General features: G+C 29.5%; 2 protein-coding genes across 3 annotated transcripts in view; one reads left to right on the top strand and one right to left on the bottom strand.

Moving 5' to 3' along the window:
• The window catches only part of LOC113514576 (complexin), a 374,606-nt gene that overhangs the window by 262,828 nt on the left and 88,391 nt on the right, over window positions 1-23,387 (top strand). The window lies entirely within an intron of this gene.
• On the bottom strand, window positions 1,197-4,036 carry LOC116412823 (uncharacterized). Its single transcript, XM_031908274.2, has 3 exons — window positions 3,945-4,036; window positions 2,968-3,159; window positions 1,197-2,376 (listed from the first exon to the last, which is right to left on the bottom strand). The coding sequence occupies exons 1-3, from the start codon at window positions 3,945-3,947 to the stop codon at window positions 1,546-1,548; spliced, it is 1,026 nt and encodes a 341-aa protein (XP_031764134.2). The 5' UTR covers window positions 3,948-4,036; the 3' UTR covers window positions 1,197-1,545.

Raw genomic sequence — 23,387 nt, 5'->3', positions numbered from 1 at the left:
TTTACGTTAGGCTAGGTACGGTCTGTTTTTGTTATCATATTGTAGGCTCGGACGCATTCAAAATGATAATTTATCGACATCTTAATGTCGATAAAATCCTCAGAATTTAACGGTTTCTTTTCTATATACTTATATAAATGTTAAACTTAGTGTACGTTATTATATTTTTATACTATTTTAAACATTTTAAATAATAATGCCAGCTTAATATATAGATGACAACTTTTCCCTTAATATTTGTCGTTTTCTGCAAAAATTACAATTAAATAAATAAATTATTTTTTAATCATTTAGAACACACTTGTACGAGTTTTACAGATTTTTATGAAATCTATTATATATTGACAAAATACATACAATTTTTTTTTACCTATGTGGTACTCAACAGGTATGAAAACACATGACTGCTTCTCACACATAAACGTTGTGTGTAATGTAGATTTAATCATAATTTTGGTTCAAAATCTTTATTTATTTCTAACAACTTTCTCCTAATATAATATCAATCATACAATTTTAATCTCACATGAACTATAAGAACAAAAATGTAGTTTCATTAAAATACTTAGAATGGAAAACAAACAAACAATTCGTCTAATGGAAAGTGGTAACCGTCACCTATAGATGTGCTGTACTTGGATATTATGTTTTCATGTCCTCTAATGTTACAAAGGCAAAATATTTTTGTATGTAATATTATTACAGTATTCATGTTTTACTGTTCTCCCCGGATAGCCGCTAATAATCATACGACGAACATAAAACTAAGCGTTTTATAACAGGGAGAATAAAATTTCATGAATTACGTCTATAGAAGTCTCAAATAAAACGATCCTCGTACTCAACAATAAATATTTATTTATCGATATAATATTGCTTGTCTCTAGTTACGGATACATGTTATCTGTAAAAGCATCAGCTCATATTTTTGCAGCTTTGTTATTTGTTTCCTTATTGTATTATCCCTATTACATTCAACATAACAATAAGTGTTCCGTGAAATGTATATAAAAGGTATATTTTGACCTGCAGAGAATAGAGCAGGTAAATTCACTCGCCACTTATTACCGATATTCTTACAGTCTATTCTATATCAATCACATACTTTTTTTTATTTTAAAGAAAAAACATATGCTTTATATTGTGAGTAATATGTATATGACATAAAAATATATGGAAATTAAAATTGTTCAGTATATCGCTCAGGACAATTAAGTATTTAATTTTATCATTTTAAAAAATTTACATGGATTAATTATATAATTAATATGATAATAAATTAAATAAAACGTTAATAATATTAATTTGTGATTACATAACGTAAAATTTAAATCATACTTAATCGGTTAACGCAAAGTAGCTTTGTCAATAAATTTAATATTAAAATTTTATCATTATAATAATAATATAATAGACTAATATTTGTTATACGAGTATAAAAGTAACAGGTAAGTTAAAACATTTAAAATCTAAAATTAAAAAATAAACTTAATTAATATCAATTATAATAAAATGTTATTTCACATAATTCTGCCATAGTCTTCATCATATTTTCTTTTGTGTAAAATGTAGAAAGAATTTTTTATCTAATCCTTGGATGTCACTTTTAGCTTTATTGTAAAGCAAACTTTCTATGGATTTAGATTTTTTATATTTTCTGCAAGTTTCATTACTCAAAATTTCTATCAAAGGTAACTGCGAAACGGCTTCCTCCATAGTCAAAGATTTCTTCAAGTGTCTAAAATTAAAATATTCAAAAAATGCAGCACATCTATCATTTAATTTTGCTATTTTTGCTGTTTGTTTTACTTTTGTGTCTTTAATAGCTTTTGGTTTTAAAATTGATAGACTAATGTCAGTATTATTAATGATTGCGGAAACGTCTGATTTATTACTGTTATCTTTGCAGTTTTCAAATGGCTCTGGTGCAAGTTCTAAAAAGTCGTAATTTTTTGGACAATTGTGAACGATATGCAGTTCACCTTCCAGCATCTTCCTTTTAATGTAATTCTCGATATTAGCTACCGTAATCTCAAGTTGGCATCTTGATGCATACACTTTAAAATCGTCAAGAAACTTTCTGATAGATATTAGTTTACTTTGACAGTATTTTCTTATTATTTTGCTGGCTTCAGTCTTTTCATCAGGTTTAATATCATCCTGCCCAAGGAGTTCATTATATCCTTCCAGTTTGAAGACAATTTTTTCGTTTTTTATCATCTCTAACTTCCTGATATACGAAGGCTTGACGTCTGATATTGAATACAAGTTTGGAAACAGCTCTTCTTGGTATTGTGAAGTGGGAGGTGGATTTGAGAACATATTAAATTCGTGACGCCTGCTCTGCGCTTTTGCTTCAGGTGATAATGTATCTTCCTGAAAATATAAAGTCATATATAAATAAACATATAAATGATAATAGCTTAGCCTTATGGCTACTACTTCATACATTAAATTCATAATCTAAATAAGTACAGATGGACAAATTTTCTAAAATTATTACTTTGACATCTACCCGCCTTATTAAATATAATATTATTTTTTCTTTAATATGTCCCATGTACAAGCATTGTCTAGTTGCAATTTTATTATTTAATTGTAACATGATAAAAATTTAATAATGTTATTTTGATACTAAAACGAATATATTATTAATATAAACTCATATTTGAACAATTATTGTAAAATTGAAATATTTATAACTAATTACTGAGAATATTCACAAGAATAGAAGAATGAAATGGCCACTTAACTCAAAAACATGATTTTTATGAGAATTTAATGACTACCATCGCTGTCACGGAATACACTGCGACGTCTAATAATGGAATAATGGTTTAAATATAATTTAATGTTTCTTAACAGCTATATATAATTTCAAAAATTAATTCTGGCAAATTTTTTTTTTTAAAAAAGATATATGTATATGTGTATTTTTATAATAATATGAATTAATAAATATTTTACCATAGCTTCCAGGGAATGGTAATAATTGCATACTTCATTAAACTTGTTCTTCTGGCCGCAGTAAAACCACGCAATGAATGCTCGTCTGACAGTCACATTGGAGTACGCCGGTACTGGACGTTCTAATAATTGGTGCACATCATCCTGGATTACATCCAAGGATGAATCTATAGTACCCATTAAGAGTTTACTCTGAAAACAATGGCATATAAACTGTTTATAAAAATGTAACTTGTCACTTCCGTCATTTTCATTATATAAGACTGTGTTAAACAAAAAAATCTACTTAAATTATTTCGATTTAAAAAGTAAACTATTATATTTATCCTTATTATATAGATATATACTTTCACATGAAAAAAAATCCAAATCGGTTTGTGATGGAGGTATGAAGTAACAAACAAAAAAATACAACCAAATTCAGAACCTTCTTATTTTTGAAGTCGGTAGAAAATATTAGATGTAAATAGTATTTTTAACCAACTCAAAGCAGAGGAAATTCTGAAGTCGACTTTTTTTTGTGTCTTATTGAAAGGTTAACTGCCAATATAAATTTGAAGTAAGTTACTTTATTTAGTAAAAATATTTAATTATTAAATAAGGAATTCCAGAAATACATATAAAAACAGAGTTCAAAATTGTCAACATCACATCGTAGCTTTAAAAAATATAATTTAGAAGTATTTTTGGAAATTTCTTAAAAATGTATACACAGTTTTTTTTTATAACACTTTTGATTGTCTGAAATCTATTCTCATAAAAATAAATTAATAAAATAGTCTGCTAAACCTTTTACATAAGGTAGTAGTTGCATTTATTGCTGTCGACACACACACAACTTACTTCGTATTCATAAAAAAGTTATAAGTAGTAATTTAGCATAACAATAATATTTAAAGATAAAGTATTTAAAAAAATACATTTTGCTGAAATTTTATTATTGTCCACTAATTATTTACAACAAAAAAGTCACTTACCATTTTAGAAATACTATGCACTTCTATTTATAGATATTCATCGACCTTCAGTCGAGTTCGTCAGAGACACAAATGCATAAAAATTGCCTACGTATGTACCATTTATTTATAATATATGTAATTAACTAATTGCACTAATTAAATACCTATTACGAAACAACGAAATACCGGTCAAACAATATGTCTCGAGCGACACTCGTCGTCAACTAACGAATTATATTTGAATTTGAAAAAGAATGTCTCAAGATTACCCTGCGTGAAAAATTTTATTTTGATTTAAATTTATTCTACCCTCAAAATTAACATTTTGGTGTAGATCGTTCCGAAATTGTTGTCAACGATATTTGCTATTACTTCTTAGTGTTTTTTTTTTATTCTTTGTCTTGTTCCATTTTTATACGCTACAATAGTTTAAATTTCATAAGTACAAATTATTTACATAAATTTTTATTTATATTTTTTAGTCAAAGGAACTGATGTTATGCGTATGTCATGATACATCGATGATTTTTTTTATACAACTTAAAATGGCAAACAAGCTGACGGCCCATCTGATAGAAAGTGGTAATCGTCGCCTATAGACATGAGCAGTACCATGGACATAACAGAGTATACTTTTAAGCCCATGATACCTCCCCTTGCGTTGCCATTCCTGAGGACTCAGATGTTATTCCTCTGTACCCTGTAAATTCACGCCATATCCCACCCTTCAAATCGAAACACTGCCATGCAAACACAACTGCTTCACGGTAGAAACACGAATGGGACAGAGGTACCCAAGCAATCGACTTTTGTACAAAGGCTCCCTCTGGTAAACCTCAAAGTAAATGATACCTAATGTTCCTAGGATCCGTGTAGGTTTTTTTACAGTTGTGGGTGGTCGTGTGGATGACAAATAGACCTACACTCGCTATTAGACGAGCAACGGGACACCTCGAAGTATGGGAAGGAAGATAGAATCATAGTAATATAATAAAATTGTAACAAGATGATGACTGTACAAAGGAAATATTTATCTGAGTATGTTAATAAAAGCAATAGAAATTGAAACAATCATCAACAAATGGAAATTTTTAGAATTTATGCCTGTAAAATGAATTTTTGTTTGGTTATTTCAGTATCACAAAAAACTAATGCATCGAACTGAATAAGGTTTTCATAGTTGTATTTCTGTCGCATATAAAATTTGATGTGTGTTTTATCTTGATATGCTATCTTAAAGTGATTGGGTAGCTTCTGCAAAAATCCACGCATACGAACTTGCGAGCACAAACTAGTCAAGTAATGAATTTATAGAAATAGTGTATATCGTTGTGTTTGTCTTTTTTCTCAATATCTTCTATACAAATACTGTTTGGAGAAGATAGATAAAAAATTAGACAGCGCTAAAATAGGCTATGTACCTATAAAAAATACCTAATGCTTTATTTATTGCTGTTTGCATAAAAGCGGTATGAATTCATCTGATGCAAAAATATACTATTATTTATGCATAAAACTGCCAAAAAATGTAATATTTTTAACTAGTAACACGTAATCGAAAATGATTTGGAATGTATGGTGACGTAATGTGAAAGTAAATAACATGTCTGTCATTAATGTTTCTTTACGTTCTTAGTAATATATTATCATTAGTTAATATATTATCATTAGTTAATAGTTATGTATTACTTAAATACATAACTATTAACTAATGATTGCGTTATTCAAATAATTATTGATTACTAATTTTATTATGCAACTGCAAATTTTAATATGCTGCAGTCACTGAAAACGTAGGGCATCCAAATGACAATATTTACTTCTTACCTTAAATCGGTAATTAAGATCTTTATAATATCGAAATATTAACTTTAAAATGAAATACTCAGAGATTTACATTAATGAAAACATCAAAATGATCTTCACGAAAAAAAAAACTATTTTATAAACTATATTATATTGAAAATAATTCACTATAGTATTAGGATTTCTATGAGCAAGTTGCAACCACTTTTTGCGTTTTACGTGCTCTTTCGACACACTAACAAAGTTTTTTCTCTTTATTTGTGCACATTCTTACAACATACCGTTTGTACATTTTTTTTTCCTTGAAAAACAGTACAAATAAACAAAAATAAAAAACTCGTGTATGACGCTAGATGATTGTTTACTTCCCCGTGACGTCACTGATGCCATATTGCTCAAAAATTGAGTTTACCAAAACTCAATTGTCTACAATACTCAATGTCCTACAGACATTTAAAGGACAAATTTTACTTCAAATGAAAAAAATGGTCATACTACATATATATAAAACATGATGTCCACGTTACAAAACATTATCATATTAGCTGTTAAATGTCCACTGCTGAACATAGGCCTGACCCATAAAGGGGCTTTTGCCAGTAGTTAACACGCTTGGTAGGCGGGTTGGCAGCCACAGCTAGGCTTTTTCATTTAGTAACGCTGCTACACATCCTTCGACCATTAAATTCCCGTGATGACCTTAAGAGGCCTTATACCGAGTTATATAACATACTAATAGATTAAGTTTGAATTTATCACAAAAACGCTCTCTAAATTAAATTAGTAACAAAACGAAATATTCAATGAAGTAAACGATTTTTTATACAACTGTTGGAGATCATCATACGGTTGAGTCATATATTCGTTCAGAATTTAGTAATACCGGTCCAATTTGACAATACCTCAGTAGTGTCTTTACATTCCTCATCTTGCAATGGTGGGTTCAATTTTCGTATAATACAAACATTTATATTCACTGCCTGTTTGTATTGGTCTAAATATTTTCTGTTCCTCACTTATAAATGTGAATGTGAATTTGTTGGTTTGTTTATCTCTTAAAAACTTTATGACTCAACCATCATAAAATTTGACATACACTTACTAATAGTGTTTGGCATTGAAGATGAACATAAGCTACTTTTTATCTTTTTTATTACGTTTCATTTTCTTTCCTTAGAGTCATAATCTTAATTTTTCATTTTTTTAATTGAACTGTCAAACCTTAAAATTATTATTATGCACCAATTTCTAACCAGTTAGTACGGTGTTAAAATATTCTTACAAATTTAACATGTGTAAAAATATTACTCCTACATTTTTGTTTTCGAATTTATCATCCTATAAATATATGTCTAGCATATGTAACAAATTTAAGTTTTAAATTAATAAATGTAGCTCTGTTGTAAATATATTCGTACCTAAGTGGTCTTATAAAAAAAATATTTTTTATAAATATACATAAACATTCAATTGTAGAAAAAAAATAACAAAAATATTGACTTTCATGACAATAAACACCAATGAACAACCAACTTGTTTTACGTTATATTTAAAATATTTGAACTTAGAAAGAAATCGTTTACTACAATTAACATTTGCTTTGCCAAAAGGCAGTTTTTTGCTCCGTAAAGAAAAACGGTGACATTAGTTATCACGACATTATCATAAATTATTAATTTGAAACATTACATTTAGTTTGTTTTAAAAAGAACCTTATCAGTTGTAAAAATAAATATCAAAATCGGTATACAAACTGGCAAGATAAGCTCATAAGTCACAGAAAAAAAAACAAACATATGAAGAGACTTTTTCATTTGGAATTTACTTTAAAATCGTAGAAAATTATCGTTTTTACAGACATAAACCATTATCAATTCTTACTTTATTCGTTTTAATATATTTTGAGATAATTGATATTACTTACGTCAATCAAGAAGTACTGACTGCCCTACTCTTTTACAAAATATTTATTTTCTGCCATACTGTCCTCTTAGACGTGTACCTAAATCGTAAAATTTAAAAAATTCTGCGACAGAATCAGACGTGGACGGTGTGGCTCCAGGGGTTTCTTTTTTAATTGAATTAGTCATTAAAGCAGTTACGTTTACAATTTTTCCAAGTATTATTTGACCAAAAAAATATTTGTAGCAGTAATTCTCTTGGAGAGTAAAGCATCTGTGATGACAACGCACTGATCCGTTTTATCGTACGCATCAGCTCGTATAGTATCAGTTAACAAAAAGAAAACTATTTTTTTTATGTTTGTCCACCGATTTCTCCATCAATTGTGGGACGATAAATTTTATGGTGGTCCTATTTTCACCAAGTCAGGATCTAATGATTAAATCTGAGCGAAACCAAAGGCAGCCCTTACATTTTATAGATATATAGCGTTCTATATATTTCCTTATTACAGAGCTAATACTTTCAAACTACTTTTATGATCTTTAAATCATAATTATAAAAGTGTTATGTAAGGTTATTGTCAAAGAAAATTAAGCAAATCTTAATTTTCATAAAAGAACAGAATATGGTAGATCCAAAGTTCTAGTCCTTTCAAAAATACATAATTCTATATTGTTTTTAGGTAGCCACTTTATATTAATATTATTATAACACTTTTGTATTACTATTACATATTTTCTATTTAAAAAGAATAAGATTATGTTAACTTCTAATCAGTCTTCTGATGTATTTCTATTATCCCAAATATATTCTATATAAAGAATATCATACTATTGTTCCAATCCGAGAACGTAATGCGATTACGGTTTGGTAAGTAAAAATATAAAAAAATTAATTGAAATCCATTCAATAGTGTTTGAATGAAAGTGTAACAAATATCCATTTATTTATACAATATCATAAAATTCCGTATTTATAATAGAGTAGGATTTGTAACCATAATTATAAATAGGATTTATTGGCAGTAATGCTCTTTTCACACCAAATCTTTTCGATAATACCATCTGTAATGCTCTTTTCGTCGATCGCCTGAACTTTTATTGACATAAATTTTATGTAGGAACTCCGAATCGAAATTCAAACGGTGTGGAATTTAAGTAGGCTCCTTTGACGTTACTTAAGGAAAAAGTCTTGATATGACATCTATTTAAATTCATATCTGGGTTGCCAGGGACGTACTAAATGTATAAATACGCCACGAACTTTTGTTAATTACTTTTTAGGTTCTGCAAAGCGAATAGTAAATAGTTAAGGATTGTACCCCACAAAATACTGAATACAATTGTGACAAAATCAGTTGTTTTTATTTAAAAACTATCCTTCTATGTTGCGATCTTGATCACCATTTACTAGTTCACTACGTCATAAATACAGTGTATAGCGAATTCAAACCCAATAATATTGATGTCAATCTCAAATAAAGCAGAAATCCTGCAGCGAATAAAGCAAATCCGACACCAGATCGATCTGGAATATTGGAATATTCCCCTATATGTAATCATGCATATCATGAAGTTCATTGAATCAAAAATACAGTAGAAATGAGTTTTTAACATATATCATCAATCCCTATTTAGAATTAGTGAAAATATTTCTTTAGGAATATACCTCAAAAATTAAGACGATATTCAAACCTTCTCATTTTGTTTAATTCTTTTAACAATACAATCTATTTGAAAATATTCATGAAAATGATTGATAAATACAGAAATAATTAGAAACCGTCAATTTTCCAAAAAGTTAAAATACATAATTTAAGACTGTTTTTTTAAAAAACTGACTTTAGTCGCGGCAAACACGTTATTTCGTGATTTAAAATCTAAACTACTGAACCGATTGTGATAAAATTTCTATAAAGTAATTTGTAAGTATATCCTTTTAGATAAAAAAAAAAATCCAAATCGGTTTTGAATTGACGTGTTTGAAATTGATTAATTAAATTTCTACCGTAGTATAACATTTTAGATTTAAATAAAACTCGAAAAGAATATATTTTTAAAACTATCTAAAGTAATTTCTTTACTCAACAATAAATGACACAGAAAATAAAAGCGTGTACAGATGTTGTATAAAATTGATTTAACATATACATAAACTTCTAAGTTAAACAAAGTTACAGGTACAACTATTTAAATGAATAAAATTTAGTTAAAATTCCTAACCCGTCAAAAGTACTATCACTTGCAAAAAAAACTTTTATCTACTTTAACTGATAAATGTTTCCACTGTTATTCAAAAGTATTATAATTAATTAGCTATATAAATTATTTCATTTATAATATACAATTTTAATTTTTATATATGAAACTACTAATATTCAGGTCATCTGAAACTAATGGAATCTTTATGATTTCTCTTTTAACAAGAGGAAGCAGCAGATCCTGTTACGCATTGCGAGATAATTTTGAAACCATTTGCAAAGGACTTTCATATTAGAATTGACACTTCAAATTTTAACAATATCCTTACTAATATTTTAAATATGAAAGTCAGTTTTTTATTCTACTTAGAATGGCAAAGAAGCTGACGGCCCACTTAATGGAAAGTGGTAACCATCGCCTATAGACATAAGTAAAACCATGGACATAACAGAGTATATTGTTTCGTCCATGATACCTCCCATGCGTCATATCCCATACTTTGAACCGAAAGACGGCCATGTAAACACAACTGCTTGACGGTAGAAACACGAATGGGACAGAGGTGCCCGAGCAAACGACTTTTGTACAAAATCAGCCTTTGGTAACTAGTTTGTTTGTTATCTCTTGCCGCCTCAATAGCTTTACCTACATCATGAAATTTGGCATATACGAATATATTTTATTTACTTTGTACAAAAGTTGATTGCTTGGGTACCTCTGTCCCATTCATGTTTCTACCGTGAAGCAGTTGTGTTTGCATGACTTGTTTACAGAGTACAGAGGAATTACATTTGTCCTCAGGAATGACAACGCATGGGGGGTATCATGGACAAAATAGTATACTCTGTTATGTCCATGGTACTGCTCATGTCTATAGGCGACTGTTACCACTTTCCATCAGGTGGGCCGTCAGCTTGTTTGCCATTTTAAGTTATATAAAAAGAAAATATAATATTTGGTAATGTCACGGATTAAATCACGCGTATAAGTAATATACATAAACTTCAACTTACAGATATCAGACATCAATAATTGCGGTTGTATATTACTTTGTGCTGTACAGGATTTAGTGATTAACATGAACATTTTCATATTAAAGGATAAATGGGTTTCAGTACAAATACAGTAACATTTAATATTTGACGATTTTGTCATTAACTGTATTTCATTTATTTACGTCAAACATAATTAAAAATAGTTTATTATATTGTTCAAACACAATATAATCAAATATAAAAATATAAAAGTTCTTATATATCCTATATTCATTGTGTGTATTTTATATATAATTAAATTATGTTCTAGAATAGTTGCGGCCTTAACATCTTTACTTAATTACAGTGATATATAAAAATTAATGATTTGCCGGATCTTCGTATCTGTATCCACATACATCCGGCAGTAAAAAGATTTGTATGCGTATCCATTATGTTTTGACAGATCCTAAACGAACTTTTTACTTTATTGTATGTAATTATGTATATGAAATTATAATTATATTCATAGGTACACATTTACTACATTCAAATATATCTATAATTAACACATTTAAACTACTTGTAGACATTTTAGCAATATTTTTTTTATCATAAAAGTGGTAAACAAGCATTCAGTCCGTCTGATTCAAGTCAGCCTATGAACGCCTGCAACTAGTGCTATCAAACGTTGCTAACACTGAAGAAATCTTAATACACCCTTTTTAAATAACCCCGTACTGTAGTCTTTAGGGAAAACCTCAGCAGGGAGCTCATTTCGCTGCGTTCGCAGAAGAAAACTCCTCTGAAATCGCACTGAACGCGACCATTTTATCAATCAGTCAAAAAGTCAATGCCAATAAAAGGCATCATTTTGAACAATTTCTCAGGACACAATCCGTTATATAAGCGATAGAACACACAAAGCGAGGCAATCTCAGCTTAGACTTAAGGGCTCGTTACCGCCTGTGAGCTACAACACACAATATCAGATCATAGACAATATTTATTATTATCTGAACGTCATATCTGTGAAAATACTTGTAAATATTGGAATGAAATTAATCATGCTGTATATATGAGGGCGGTCGCACGGAAACAACTTTGTACCAATAGCGCTCGCGTAAATAACTGTTATGGTGAGCGTACGGCTGACTATCTAGTTCCTCGACTTATTAACGAACTACCCACCGATGTACGAGATAATATTACTATTAGCAACATCAAATGTAAATTAAAACGATACTTCTTGCATGATTTTAATACAATTTAAATAATTTGAATGTATTTAGTATTATTATAAACCTACGTGATTTCTGAATGCTAATGTAACATAATTTCTGTAACTTGTATTTTTATTGATAATAAAAAAAAATTGTATTCTCACTGTCAATATACCCAAAACATCATATGAATGAAATACCCTACGTTATACGTGGGGTTTTTACACACAGGATTATAAACTAAACTAAATTAAAAGTATCTACTTTGTATACTAGTCTCTTTTAATTCTTTTAGATATGATATCATGTTCGTACCTGAAAAATAACAGGCATAATAAATTATGCTTTCCTAATCGGTTTATAAATCACGGAGTTCTGAGATAACAAGCATAAAAAAAAAAAACAACCGAATTGAGAACACTCCCTTTCTTAGTCAGTTAAAAAGTGGGATTGTATTAAATTTGTACTTCTGTTATTTCAAATATTGCATTCAAGAATTCAAAAATTCTAATTATTTATATTTATTTTGTTTCAGGTAATGCACATAATGTCTTATTTAAATTGTGCAGTACAATACAAGACTGCACCGCCTTTACATAAACGGTCCTATAGTGAGGTGCATGTATCAATTTAATGTAAGTGTCGATGAGGAAATAACGCGCATAGTTTTTAAAGGTATTTATCTACTTTTTCCGTCGTGTCTCGAATGGGGTGCCAATGGGCGGATGCCGATGCTTACAGCATAGTGATAGGAATTCGACAATACTGAACGACCTATCGATATTTTATTACCTTTACTAATATTATAAACATAAAAGTCAGTTTGTTACCTTTTAGTACCTTAACGGTTTAAGTAATCACAATGAAATATGGTATACACGTACTATATGAAATGGAGAAGGATATTATAGACTCCTTTAACACTAATCAGTGAATATATCTCGGTCACGCGGACAATGTCGTAGATATAAACTGTCACATAACAATTTATTAAAAACCACAACTAACGAATACTTCTAAAGTAAATTAAGTAGTTGATAATATTTTTATCTTAAACTTTAAATCTTATCTTCATATTTCTCAATTATATTAAACAAATTACAATTCAATTACATCAAATTAAATGTAAGGCATTAATTATCAAATCTACATTATTATATTGTTATAGGCTATTATTGCAAACATCCTAAAGTATGTACTCAAAATTAGCAATAACATAAATTTCTTGAAATAATATAAAAAGATATGAGACACATTTACTATCAGATGAGCCGTATGTTTGTATAAAAAAAGGTAAAAAAATAATTCAAAATTGCTTCCTATTCTTCAAACTGAATATATGAGTAGGTTCCTATAATGTACGAAGAAAAAAAATTAAGATATATATTAGGTATATCATGTTAGAACCGACCCCAAAACATTACAAACTTGCTTCACAACTACAACCGATATTGCCCCAACTTCGATCCCCAATATTTCACCGGCAAACTCGAAGCATCACTTTATAATCGACCAATGGCATTGTTCTAAAGATTCTGCCGTTCAATATACCTATCTATGGCGAAAGAATGCGGCTGCTCTTAATATGCGGCGCGGTGCCAACGACAAATATTGAAGATGGGGCAGATCGAAATGCCTGGAATTTCACTGGCGCTTTAAGGCACCCGCGTTAGAGACGTGCCTAGTTTATCGATAACATCTTGGGAACTAGGTATATCGCAGCTATTTTTACGAGTATGTGCACTCTAAATTTTATTATAGGTCTTTAATTTATATAATTTAATACGTTTGTTTTTGATACGTTAGCGGAATATAATAATATAACGTTACATTGAAGAACATAGTAAAAGTAAATTTGGAGCCCATTGCGGAGATTGATACAACGGTCAATATTTTGGTTTATATTATAAGTTTATAACTAATACATGAATAAATAAATTCTAATATTTTAATTTCATTCAGGTATTATATTTCGGCACTTCGCTCGTGTAATCATAATGACATTAAGGCGCTAAGATATAACCAACAAACTCACTTTTACAATTACTATATTACGAACTATGTATAATATCTCGTGCAAATTAATGTATAAAGTGTTCTTTAAGTTTTGATAAATTAAGTTAAAATTCGTTCAGTAGTTCTTGCGTAAAAGAGTAATAAACATCCATTCATACATACATCCTCATAAACTATTCTATTTATAATATTATCATCTTACCTCCGCTTCCGGTTTCGAATCCTGCCCCCACCCGCACGTCCCAAGCGTGCTTGCCTAGTCCAGTCCAAAATATTAGAACTCCCTACGTGAAAGACCCATTTTTTTTAAATTCCTACTTATTTCGTGCTGCGCAATTTTGTAACAGGCTGTCTACTTCCTGCACTAGATTACCCACTAATTATTTTCTCTCTAACTGTATTAGGTTGACTAGAAGAGGTCTTTTTAGAGATAAGTCATTGCTAACAAGTTGTTAAACTAATAGTTGTTTAATAATATTTATTATTAAAACTCCTTTCACCGAACCTTTTTGATAATACCGTCTGTAATGCTCTTTTTGTCAACGTCAAAACTTTTATCGACATAAATTTTATGTGGAAAGTCCAAATCGAAATTCGGATAGAGAGGAATTTCGAGTAGGCTCCATTGAGCTTACTTAGGGAAAAATTTTTGATTCGACATCCATTTAAATTCATATTTATGGTTCATATTCATGTCTGTGGTGGCCAGGGATCTATTAAATATATAAAAAAAATCCCAAGCTTTTGTTTGATACTGTTAGTTCTGGACAAAATTAAAAAAGAAATATTTATTTGTATTCTAAAAAATTAAATAATAAATTAAAAAATGTCGTCATTAAATAATATTGTCGTGTTTATATATTATAAATGTTTCTTAAAATTAAGGATTAAGGATCGACCTGTAAACAACTTACAAAAAAATATTTTTTAATGTAACTCTAGTGAAGCCAGCAACCATAACATAAAAACACGTCAATCCCAATGATAGCGATATCTTAAATCGAATGACACAATCTCAACACCACATCGAACTCGAACATTATAATATTCCCTTATATGTATCATGTGTGTTCATGTATTTTATAATAATGACCATTAGGCCAGCGGACATGGGCCTCTCTCGAAAATAGGAGGATTTTACTATTAGAAAAGTACTTTGGATATGGCAGTATATTCTGTAATTTCTATGATACTACTCATATCTATAAACAACAGTTACTAATTAATTTCCATCAAGTATTATATCATTCGTTTGCTGGTAATCAATATTAGGTAACCAATAAGATCGTTTAAAACTAAACCTTAAATATGTGTTTAGTTTAGAATTATGGTTATATGTGATTAGTTAAGGATTTTAAAATTTTTTAATTAATAAACAAAAAATTGGCATACCTAATAGGTACGTAGTGGAAATATTTATTGCCTGAATGCCTGAATGTGACAGAAAGTGACCTCTGACTATCCCTCATCTAATGGTATCTGTTATTTATTTGATTATTTAGAATATAATATCAAATGGAGGTGAATGTAATGGACACACACAATGCATTTTATTCATATTTCTTTTTATTATTATTTTTAATAAAGAATTTCGCGACTGACTCTTGGCCATAACAGAATATCAGTGTTTTGCTCTTTTAAGGGCAAAGCAATAAACTGAATTGTGACCATTTTGTGTTACTATGGCACACGTATGAAGGTAAAGAGTGAAAGGAAATTGTTGGTTTATATATTTTGCTTTTTGTTTTTTTTTTTTTTGTTTTGTTTTGTTGCTTATTTATTTTCATTCTTTTATCACTTTTACTGTGTATTATGTGTATGTTTGTATTATAATTTTTGTGCTGTAAGTAATGTAAATAAATTATCTATCTATCTATCTGAAACGATATACTTTCAGATTAGTGTAATAAAAATTTTGTTAAACTCATTTCATTAGTTTGATTTTTAAATTGAACTAATTGATTTTTCTAGAACAAAATCTGTTACCATCTTATATATAATGTATAATGTTTTATTCAAAATGAAGAAATACTTGTACCCAGGTGCATTATTATTTTTCTATTTATTTGTTAATGAACACAAAACAATGTAAAAAAAAAATTAAATCTATCACATTCTTTACAATATTGTTATGAACATTACATTCAACATGAATATCGTCTGAAACGAATGTTTTAGAAGAATATATCTTATAATAACACTCAGTTAAGATTTTGATATGCAAAAGAATATGAACTTTGTCGTGGTTGAAATTAATAAAAAAAAATCGACTTCATGAAATTATTCATTTAAAAGTAAACTAATTCTTACAGAATATAAGTAATATCCTTTTAGATAATTAAAAAATAAAATTGAATAGTGATCCCCATTTTTATAAGTCGGCCGATAATGAGAACAAATCTTGTTTACATATATACATAACCACCCAGTTATAACGTAGTAATAATTTGTTGCAAGCAGCACTCTTACTTGCAACAAATTACTAGATACAGTGACGACCTCAAATGTATTGCAGGGAATCAGTGGATATAGGTGACTCAGAACCGTTCTTTATATGGCAGTCTATGGGGGAGACCTATGTTCAGCAGTGGACGGATAATGGCTGAGATGATTAACACTCTTAGGTAAACATACCTAATTATTAACAGTCGTACCCGCGTACATATTTAAAAATCGATTGCCATTTAGGTTTATTGTTTAAATTTTTCTTTTTGCAATTTACTTTTAGCAAGATTCAAAAAACGAATAACAAAGTTCTTAAATCGTATTATATTATTGTATGTGATTCTATGCTACCTTTGCCAATTGTGAAGCAATTACGATTTTAATATTGTATTAATTCAATTAACATTATTTACTTAGGTACCTAATCCCGTGTTGTACAGTATATTTTTTTTACTCTGAACTAGTAATATCCCAAGCCGTGTTGTCTCGGCATAAAATGAACCATCTCTTTCCTTTCTTGTGGTTGTCGTAAGAGGCGACTAAGAGAATTTAATAGTCGTGGGATAAGCAGCAGCGTTCCTTTAAAAACATCAACGCTTAACTACGATTGCCCACCCGCTTGCCAAGTGTAGCAACTATTGGCAAAACCCCTTTATGACGGGGCCTATGTCCAGCAGTGGACAGTTGATATAATATGATAATGATGATGATAATGATGAATATGCCATGGCTTTGCTCACTTAAATTAAGGTAAAAGTGTTTTATACTCCAGGAAATATACATTCTGTCTGTGTATCAAATTTCATCTAAATTATTTCAGCTATTTAAGTGTAATTGAGTAACAAATATCCAATCTTTACACACTTATTTTATATTAGTAAAATAAAAGCATAGCAGTCCTATTGTCCTCTATATAATTGCCTATTGTTTATACCAAAGGTCCGCAGACATAATAATATCGTACATGTAGCTCTAATAAAAGGACAATTTGATCTTACGGTATTATATGGCTCTTACAGATCTCGTAGACGTAATATCCTGATTATATTCTTACTAATGTTATAAAAATATGAAAGTGAGTTTGTTTCTTTTTCTGTCACCTCTTGACACATTAATAAATGAAACAGTCCTCGTGAACTTTAGTATACAGTTAGAATTTGGGATGAAGATAGACATAAGCTGATTTTGTTTCGGACAATCATTTGTTACAATCACGGTTATGCAATAAAGTTATTATTTAATATTATTATTAATCAGGTATCACGCGCAGAAAGTCACGGGTAAGACCTAGTCATTAATTTCTTATAGTTATTAACCGACATATAAAAAAAAAGTAAAAGGTTTTCGATGCGTTAATATTTTTGACTCCATCAGAATTATTTGTTTTATATAAGATCTCACAGACTCTGTCATCGCCAAAATACATATTTTATGATCTTTTAACCCATTTAAATATATTTGAAAGTTCATTTATATTTAATTTTTTAAATAAGTTCTAATATATTTTCATTTTGCCTTTATTTTTTTTTATATGTTATGCAATATCTTCGCCGAATTGATTTTTATTTATTCAAAGTTGCCGGTTTCTTTACTTTTTATTCTTTAAAATATAATATATATATATATATATATATATATATATATATATATTTAGTAAGTGTAACATACATGTATTTACAGAACATTAATGTATTTATAGAATATTCTGTAAAGATATAATAGCATAATTTATATTTGTAAAAGTAAAATTGATGACAGCACTATTTCGTGAAAGTAGTTGTATATAGTGAATTAGGGTAAGGGTGCTACCATTCACAGGTACTCGCTCTAGTTTCCAAGACTCATATCATTTCACTTGTTATTCCCAAAGCTTGCAGACTTAAAAATATTAAATTTATAATAAACTAGCATTTTGCACGCTACTTCGTTCATGTAAGTTTTAGAAATAGAAACCCCAATGATTTAGGACCACTTCTAGACATCCAAATAAAAAATATTATATATAAAATATTAAATATTACAAAACATAACAGTGGAAACTGCTTTCAATTTAGTACATTATTATAGCATTTGCGTGATCCTGAAACAAACAGACAGGCAGACAAAACTTTTAAAATTATTTTGACTTCTATTGCTCCTATTAAAACGCCTTACATAATTTTCCATGTATAGACATAGTCCAGTTACAATTTAATTATATTAGTAAAATAATGGGATAATTTAAGTGATGTGACAGTGAAGTTGCAAAATAAACAAAATTCTTTACTTTTTCTAAAATAGCATAGCGGGTCGTCACTCCATTTAACGGGGGTTTTCCTGCACTGTATTAGCTGCACGGAGTTCTCGAGGACAGTACTCCATGGATGTGTAAAATACTTATCACATGCCCTTTGTCGACCCTGCAAAAAGCTTTTAACGTCCTTTCAAACGATTTAAAGAAGGTAGAGGTACAATTTACCTGTATTTCTGTATCTTCGTCAATTCCGTGCCAATTTTGAGAATTCTTCCTGCAAGCGGTATATTTTATTCATGTATAGATCTCATATACGAGTATATTAAAGCTGTTATTCTTTTTTACAGAACGAAATATTAAATTATTAAAAAATCTAATCTTGTATTAGACTTTTTGAGAACTACAACAGCATTGAGGTTTTCAAAAGCAATTCATTACACTATCTTAGGGTTCGCAGGACTTTTTTTTTATATTATATGCGAGTACAATTTCGTACACACTACCACGATCTCACTTGATATTAAGTAACGATATCTTGTGACCTAAGTTGTTAAATGTTAATTTAAACATGTTTATTCACTATAGCTTTCAAAGACCTCACAAAAACATTGACACCAGAGGTGATTTCCACTTCTTCCTTTTCAACTCTAAAATCGCATTGAAAGAAGCCATTTCACCTCCGAGACTGGGGATATTATTAAAATTTCACTACTAATCGATAGCATTCCAACCATTTAGTATATCGATATCGATATTGCCATCCCAGCACTAACTATATAAAGGGAGGCGACGTGTCGTCGCCCCGGCAACGCAACGATGAAGTCGTAACGCACATAATCGTACATATTTGATCGCAGTGGAATGGTCGCTTTATCCTTTTATTTTATTTGTGTTCAATAGTCAGCTTTCATGAGGTATTTTGATCGATGTTTCATGAAAAATCCAATTATAATCATCAAGTACTAATATAATACAATTGTAACTAGACGGTGTCTATACACCGAAAATGTTTCATTATTTAGTATTTATTAAAAAAAAATGATGTGAGAGATCTTAATAAAACCAATAGAAGTCAAAATAATATTTTTTTTAAATTAGTCTGTCTATACGACTGTCTGACTCTATATTTGTTCCTGCATCACGCAAGTACTACAGCATCAAATTAAATGCGGTTTTCACAGTTGTATTCTTGAAGATCTTTTCTTAAATCTGGTGTGTGTTTTATCGTGTGATACGCCATCTAGAAGTGGTCACTGGTCTTACATCTGAAGTCAGATAATATATAGTATCCTTCACATAGTATCAGCCAGAAATTGAAGGGGGGGGGATTCATATTTTTAAGCTTTCACCGCTTGCCTGCATTTTAAAAAAGTAAACGTTTTATTGTCATGTGTTATTGAATTGCATAATAACGCGGAATACGATTGTGCAATGCCCTCGACTTTTCCAACCCTCGAAACGTATCCCTAACCTTTCTAATTCTATAAAAAATATTGAAAACAAAAGACAAGTGCCAGAAACCAAATGAATGGTATTATCCGATGTCCACAGGCTTCATTCAATTCCTACAACCTATAGAAATATTCCGATATCTGTAATACCTCTCATGCATTACCAATTCTTAGTGACAGAATATAACTTTTTAAATTCTTAAATAAATATATTTTTATTGTAACTCTGATACCATTTTGTTATGATGAATATAACTAAAAATGATTTAACTATAAAAAAATCCTCATTGCTATCATATTCCTTCATACCTTTCTTTGTTTTTCGAATCAAATCAAGTCTAAATTCCTTATTTACTCCGAAATACAGGCTATTATGATGATACAATATGGAAATTAATAGTTAGATCATTTATTTGTATTACTTACGGCGCACAAATAACAACAGACATTGATAGACTTACATTGTAAAAATATATAAAAGAATACATACACAAAAAAAGCAAAATACATAAAACAAGTATTTTTTTCCTTCCATACATGGGCCATAGTAACACAAAGTGGCAAGAACACAATTTATTGCTTTGCCATTAAAAAAAAAACAAAACACCGATATTCGGACATATATAAAAAATAAAAGTATATGCCACATCCTACTTATAGGGTATGCAATATTTAAAAGAAAATATATTTGCGTTTTTATTAAGTAAACTCAATATTTGAAATTTAGTCTGTTACAATCTATTTATTATATAACAAATATTAATTATTATATAATAAAGATTTTCTACTTTTTATAAAATGTCACAATAAAATTTAAAAAAGGACAGCATTATTATCTCCAAATATTTTAAATCAACCTCTGTTAAAAGTTATATACCATATTGTCCTGTAACTATACTTTTATAGCGAAAAAGTAAGATTTATCTATATTTTAATACAAAACAATTGCGCGACAAATCTTGCCAGTATCCGAACGGGAATCCACATTTCCGTATCCAACGTCCGCGGATCGACGTCATCCGTGAATTATCCGTTCCTATATCCCTAGTAAGCCCATTTTATAACCTAAGGATTGTCGCGATATAAATTTTTATATCGGCGCGGATCTAAAAAGATATATCCTGAATGTATATGTATGTTTCTGCTTCGATGTTCTGTCGCTATACACTATATTGTATATCGATATTATAATGACTAAAATAACGCTTTAGAGTTAAAAAAAAATTTACTACTACTTATTAAGTTTACTATTTCATTACGACAGTAATCGTAAATGGAACAACAGAAAATCATCTATCGACTTCCAATTTGAACTCATTTTGTTGATAAAATATACAGTGAGTATGATAGACTAAAAATAAAATGTGATATAAGTTCTTACTATTCAAAGTTGCATAAGTATATATTATATTTTTACATTTATTTACATATATTTATGTCATTACGTGAATTTGTGTCAGGCTTGTGCTCGCATCATGGTCGCTCATAATTAAGAGTCTTAGATGGTCTTGAAACTAGTTGAGCATTCTCAGCTAAGATACACATAAGTCAATCCAATTTTTTTTAAAGTTAAAATATAACTTTTTTCATCTTCATTATGTTCTAAGAAGTAACTAAGGAAGCAAAGTATTAGTGCAACAAAAGAATAAATCGAAATAAAATGTTTGCTCCAAGTCTAGCTAAAATGTCTAATGTCTAAACCGATAAGCACTACTGACTATATTGGTCTTCTTAACTGTAGAGATTAAAGAAAATAATTATTTTTAAGAGAGATCCGTGCCCTAAAATAGGGCGTTAATGGGTTACTAGGGATCAATTTCAATTCAAAGTAACTTAGTAAGTTTACCGCTGTTTTCGCATTAATTAAGCTTGTCGATCCTGTTTGATATCACGGAGAGTTAGTCGAAAATTGAAATTGATGTATGGTCTAGATTCAATTTCATGACCACAGTGATGTTTTAGAATAAGCGAGAGAAACCTATGCATTATCCATAGACCATCACGATACTCTGTTGTTTCTTTTACAAATTATCGCAAAACACTTGTATTTACTGCGTTAAAGTTCTGTAAGTTAATCTAATTAGGAGGTCTGCGGAGGGAATTATTAGTAGTAATTTAATTCCTAGCGATCATAATACCTATATATATTGTTAATAGATGTTGTATGGGATGGAAGAAACATAGCTAGTAAGTTCTTATTATATAAAACAGAAAAACAATAAATATAGTATCATCTAGGATATGTGAAATAAACTAACAAATATTTTGCTTTTTATTTATTATATTTGATATAAAATAATTTTAACCGACTTCAAATAAATTCTAAGTTTGTATTTTTTCGTCCCACTTTTTACAATTTTTCTTGCAATCGATAAATTTTACCCATTCGATTAAGATTTCTAGAGAATGTAATAATCTACATTGATCTTTACCACACTTAAAGTTATGGCCGATAACCGGTTCATGCCAGTTCAAGCTGGTAATGTAGTGTCAGCAATGCATTTATCGCATCGTTACGTTACCATGCCACCCTGTTTTTAGTCTTGCGCAAAGCGTGTCCCATATTGCTTACTTCAGCTTTACATTCTTTTATGTGTTTTCATACCGTTTAATAGTCCAATATTTTTGCAAACAAACAGCGGATATAAAATTATAAAGTATGATTACTTTGAATAGGGTAACCAAAAGCGATTTTAATTGAATATATTTTTTAAATTTACTTAACTTTTTTGTACAAAGCCTCCCGACTTTGTATAAAAATTGTATGCTTGGACACCTCTAGCTCATTCGTGTTTGCATGGCTGTGTTTCGGTTTGAAGGATGGGATATAGCAGTTAATTTACAGGGTACAGAGGAATGACACCTAAGTCCTCAGGAAATGGCAACGCATGGAGGGTGTCATAGGCGAAATCAGTATACTCTGTTATGTCTATGATACTACTCATGTCTATAGACGACAGTTACCACTTTTCATCAGGTGGATCGTCAGCTTGTTTGCCATTCATATAAAAAAACTACCTATTTAATAAGAAAGCATTGAAAATATAAACATAATTGGTAAAGAAATATAGATACTTACAGTCATAAAAAATAAACTAATATATTTTTAAAATATCTTTTACATTTATTACAATTTAACAGAGATCAATCGACAATGACTTTTCAACCGACTTTAGAAATAATAAGAAAATGCTCAATTCAGTTATC

This window comes from Galleria mellonella, unplaced genomic scaffold (genome assembly GCF_026898425.1).
Source record: "Galleria mellonella isolate WM207_F2 unplaced genomic scaffold, CSIRO_AGI_GalMel_v1 utg172, whole genome shotgun sequence".
NCBI classification, from domain to species: domain Eukaryota; kingdom Metazoa; phylum Arthropoda; class Insecta; order Lepidoptera; family Pyralidae; genus Galleria; species Galleria mellonella.
The sequence above is the reverse complement of the archived record's forward strand: the minus strand, read 5'-3'. Positions and strand labels throughout refer to the sequence as shown.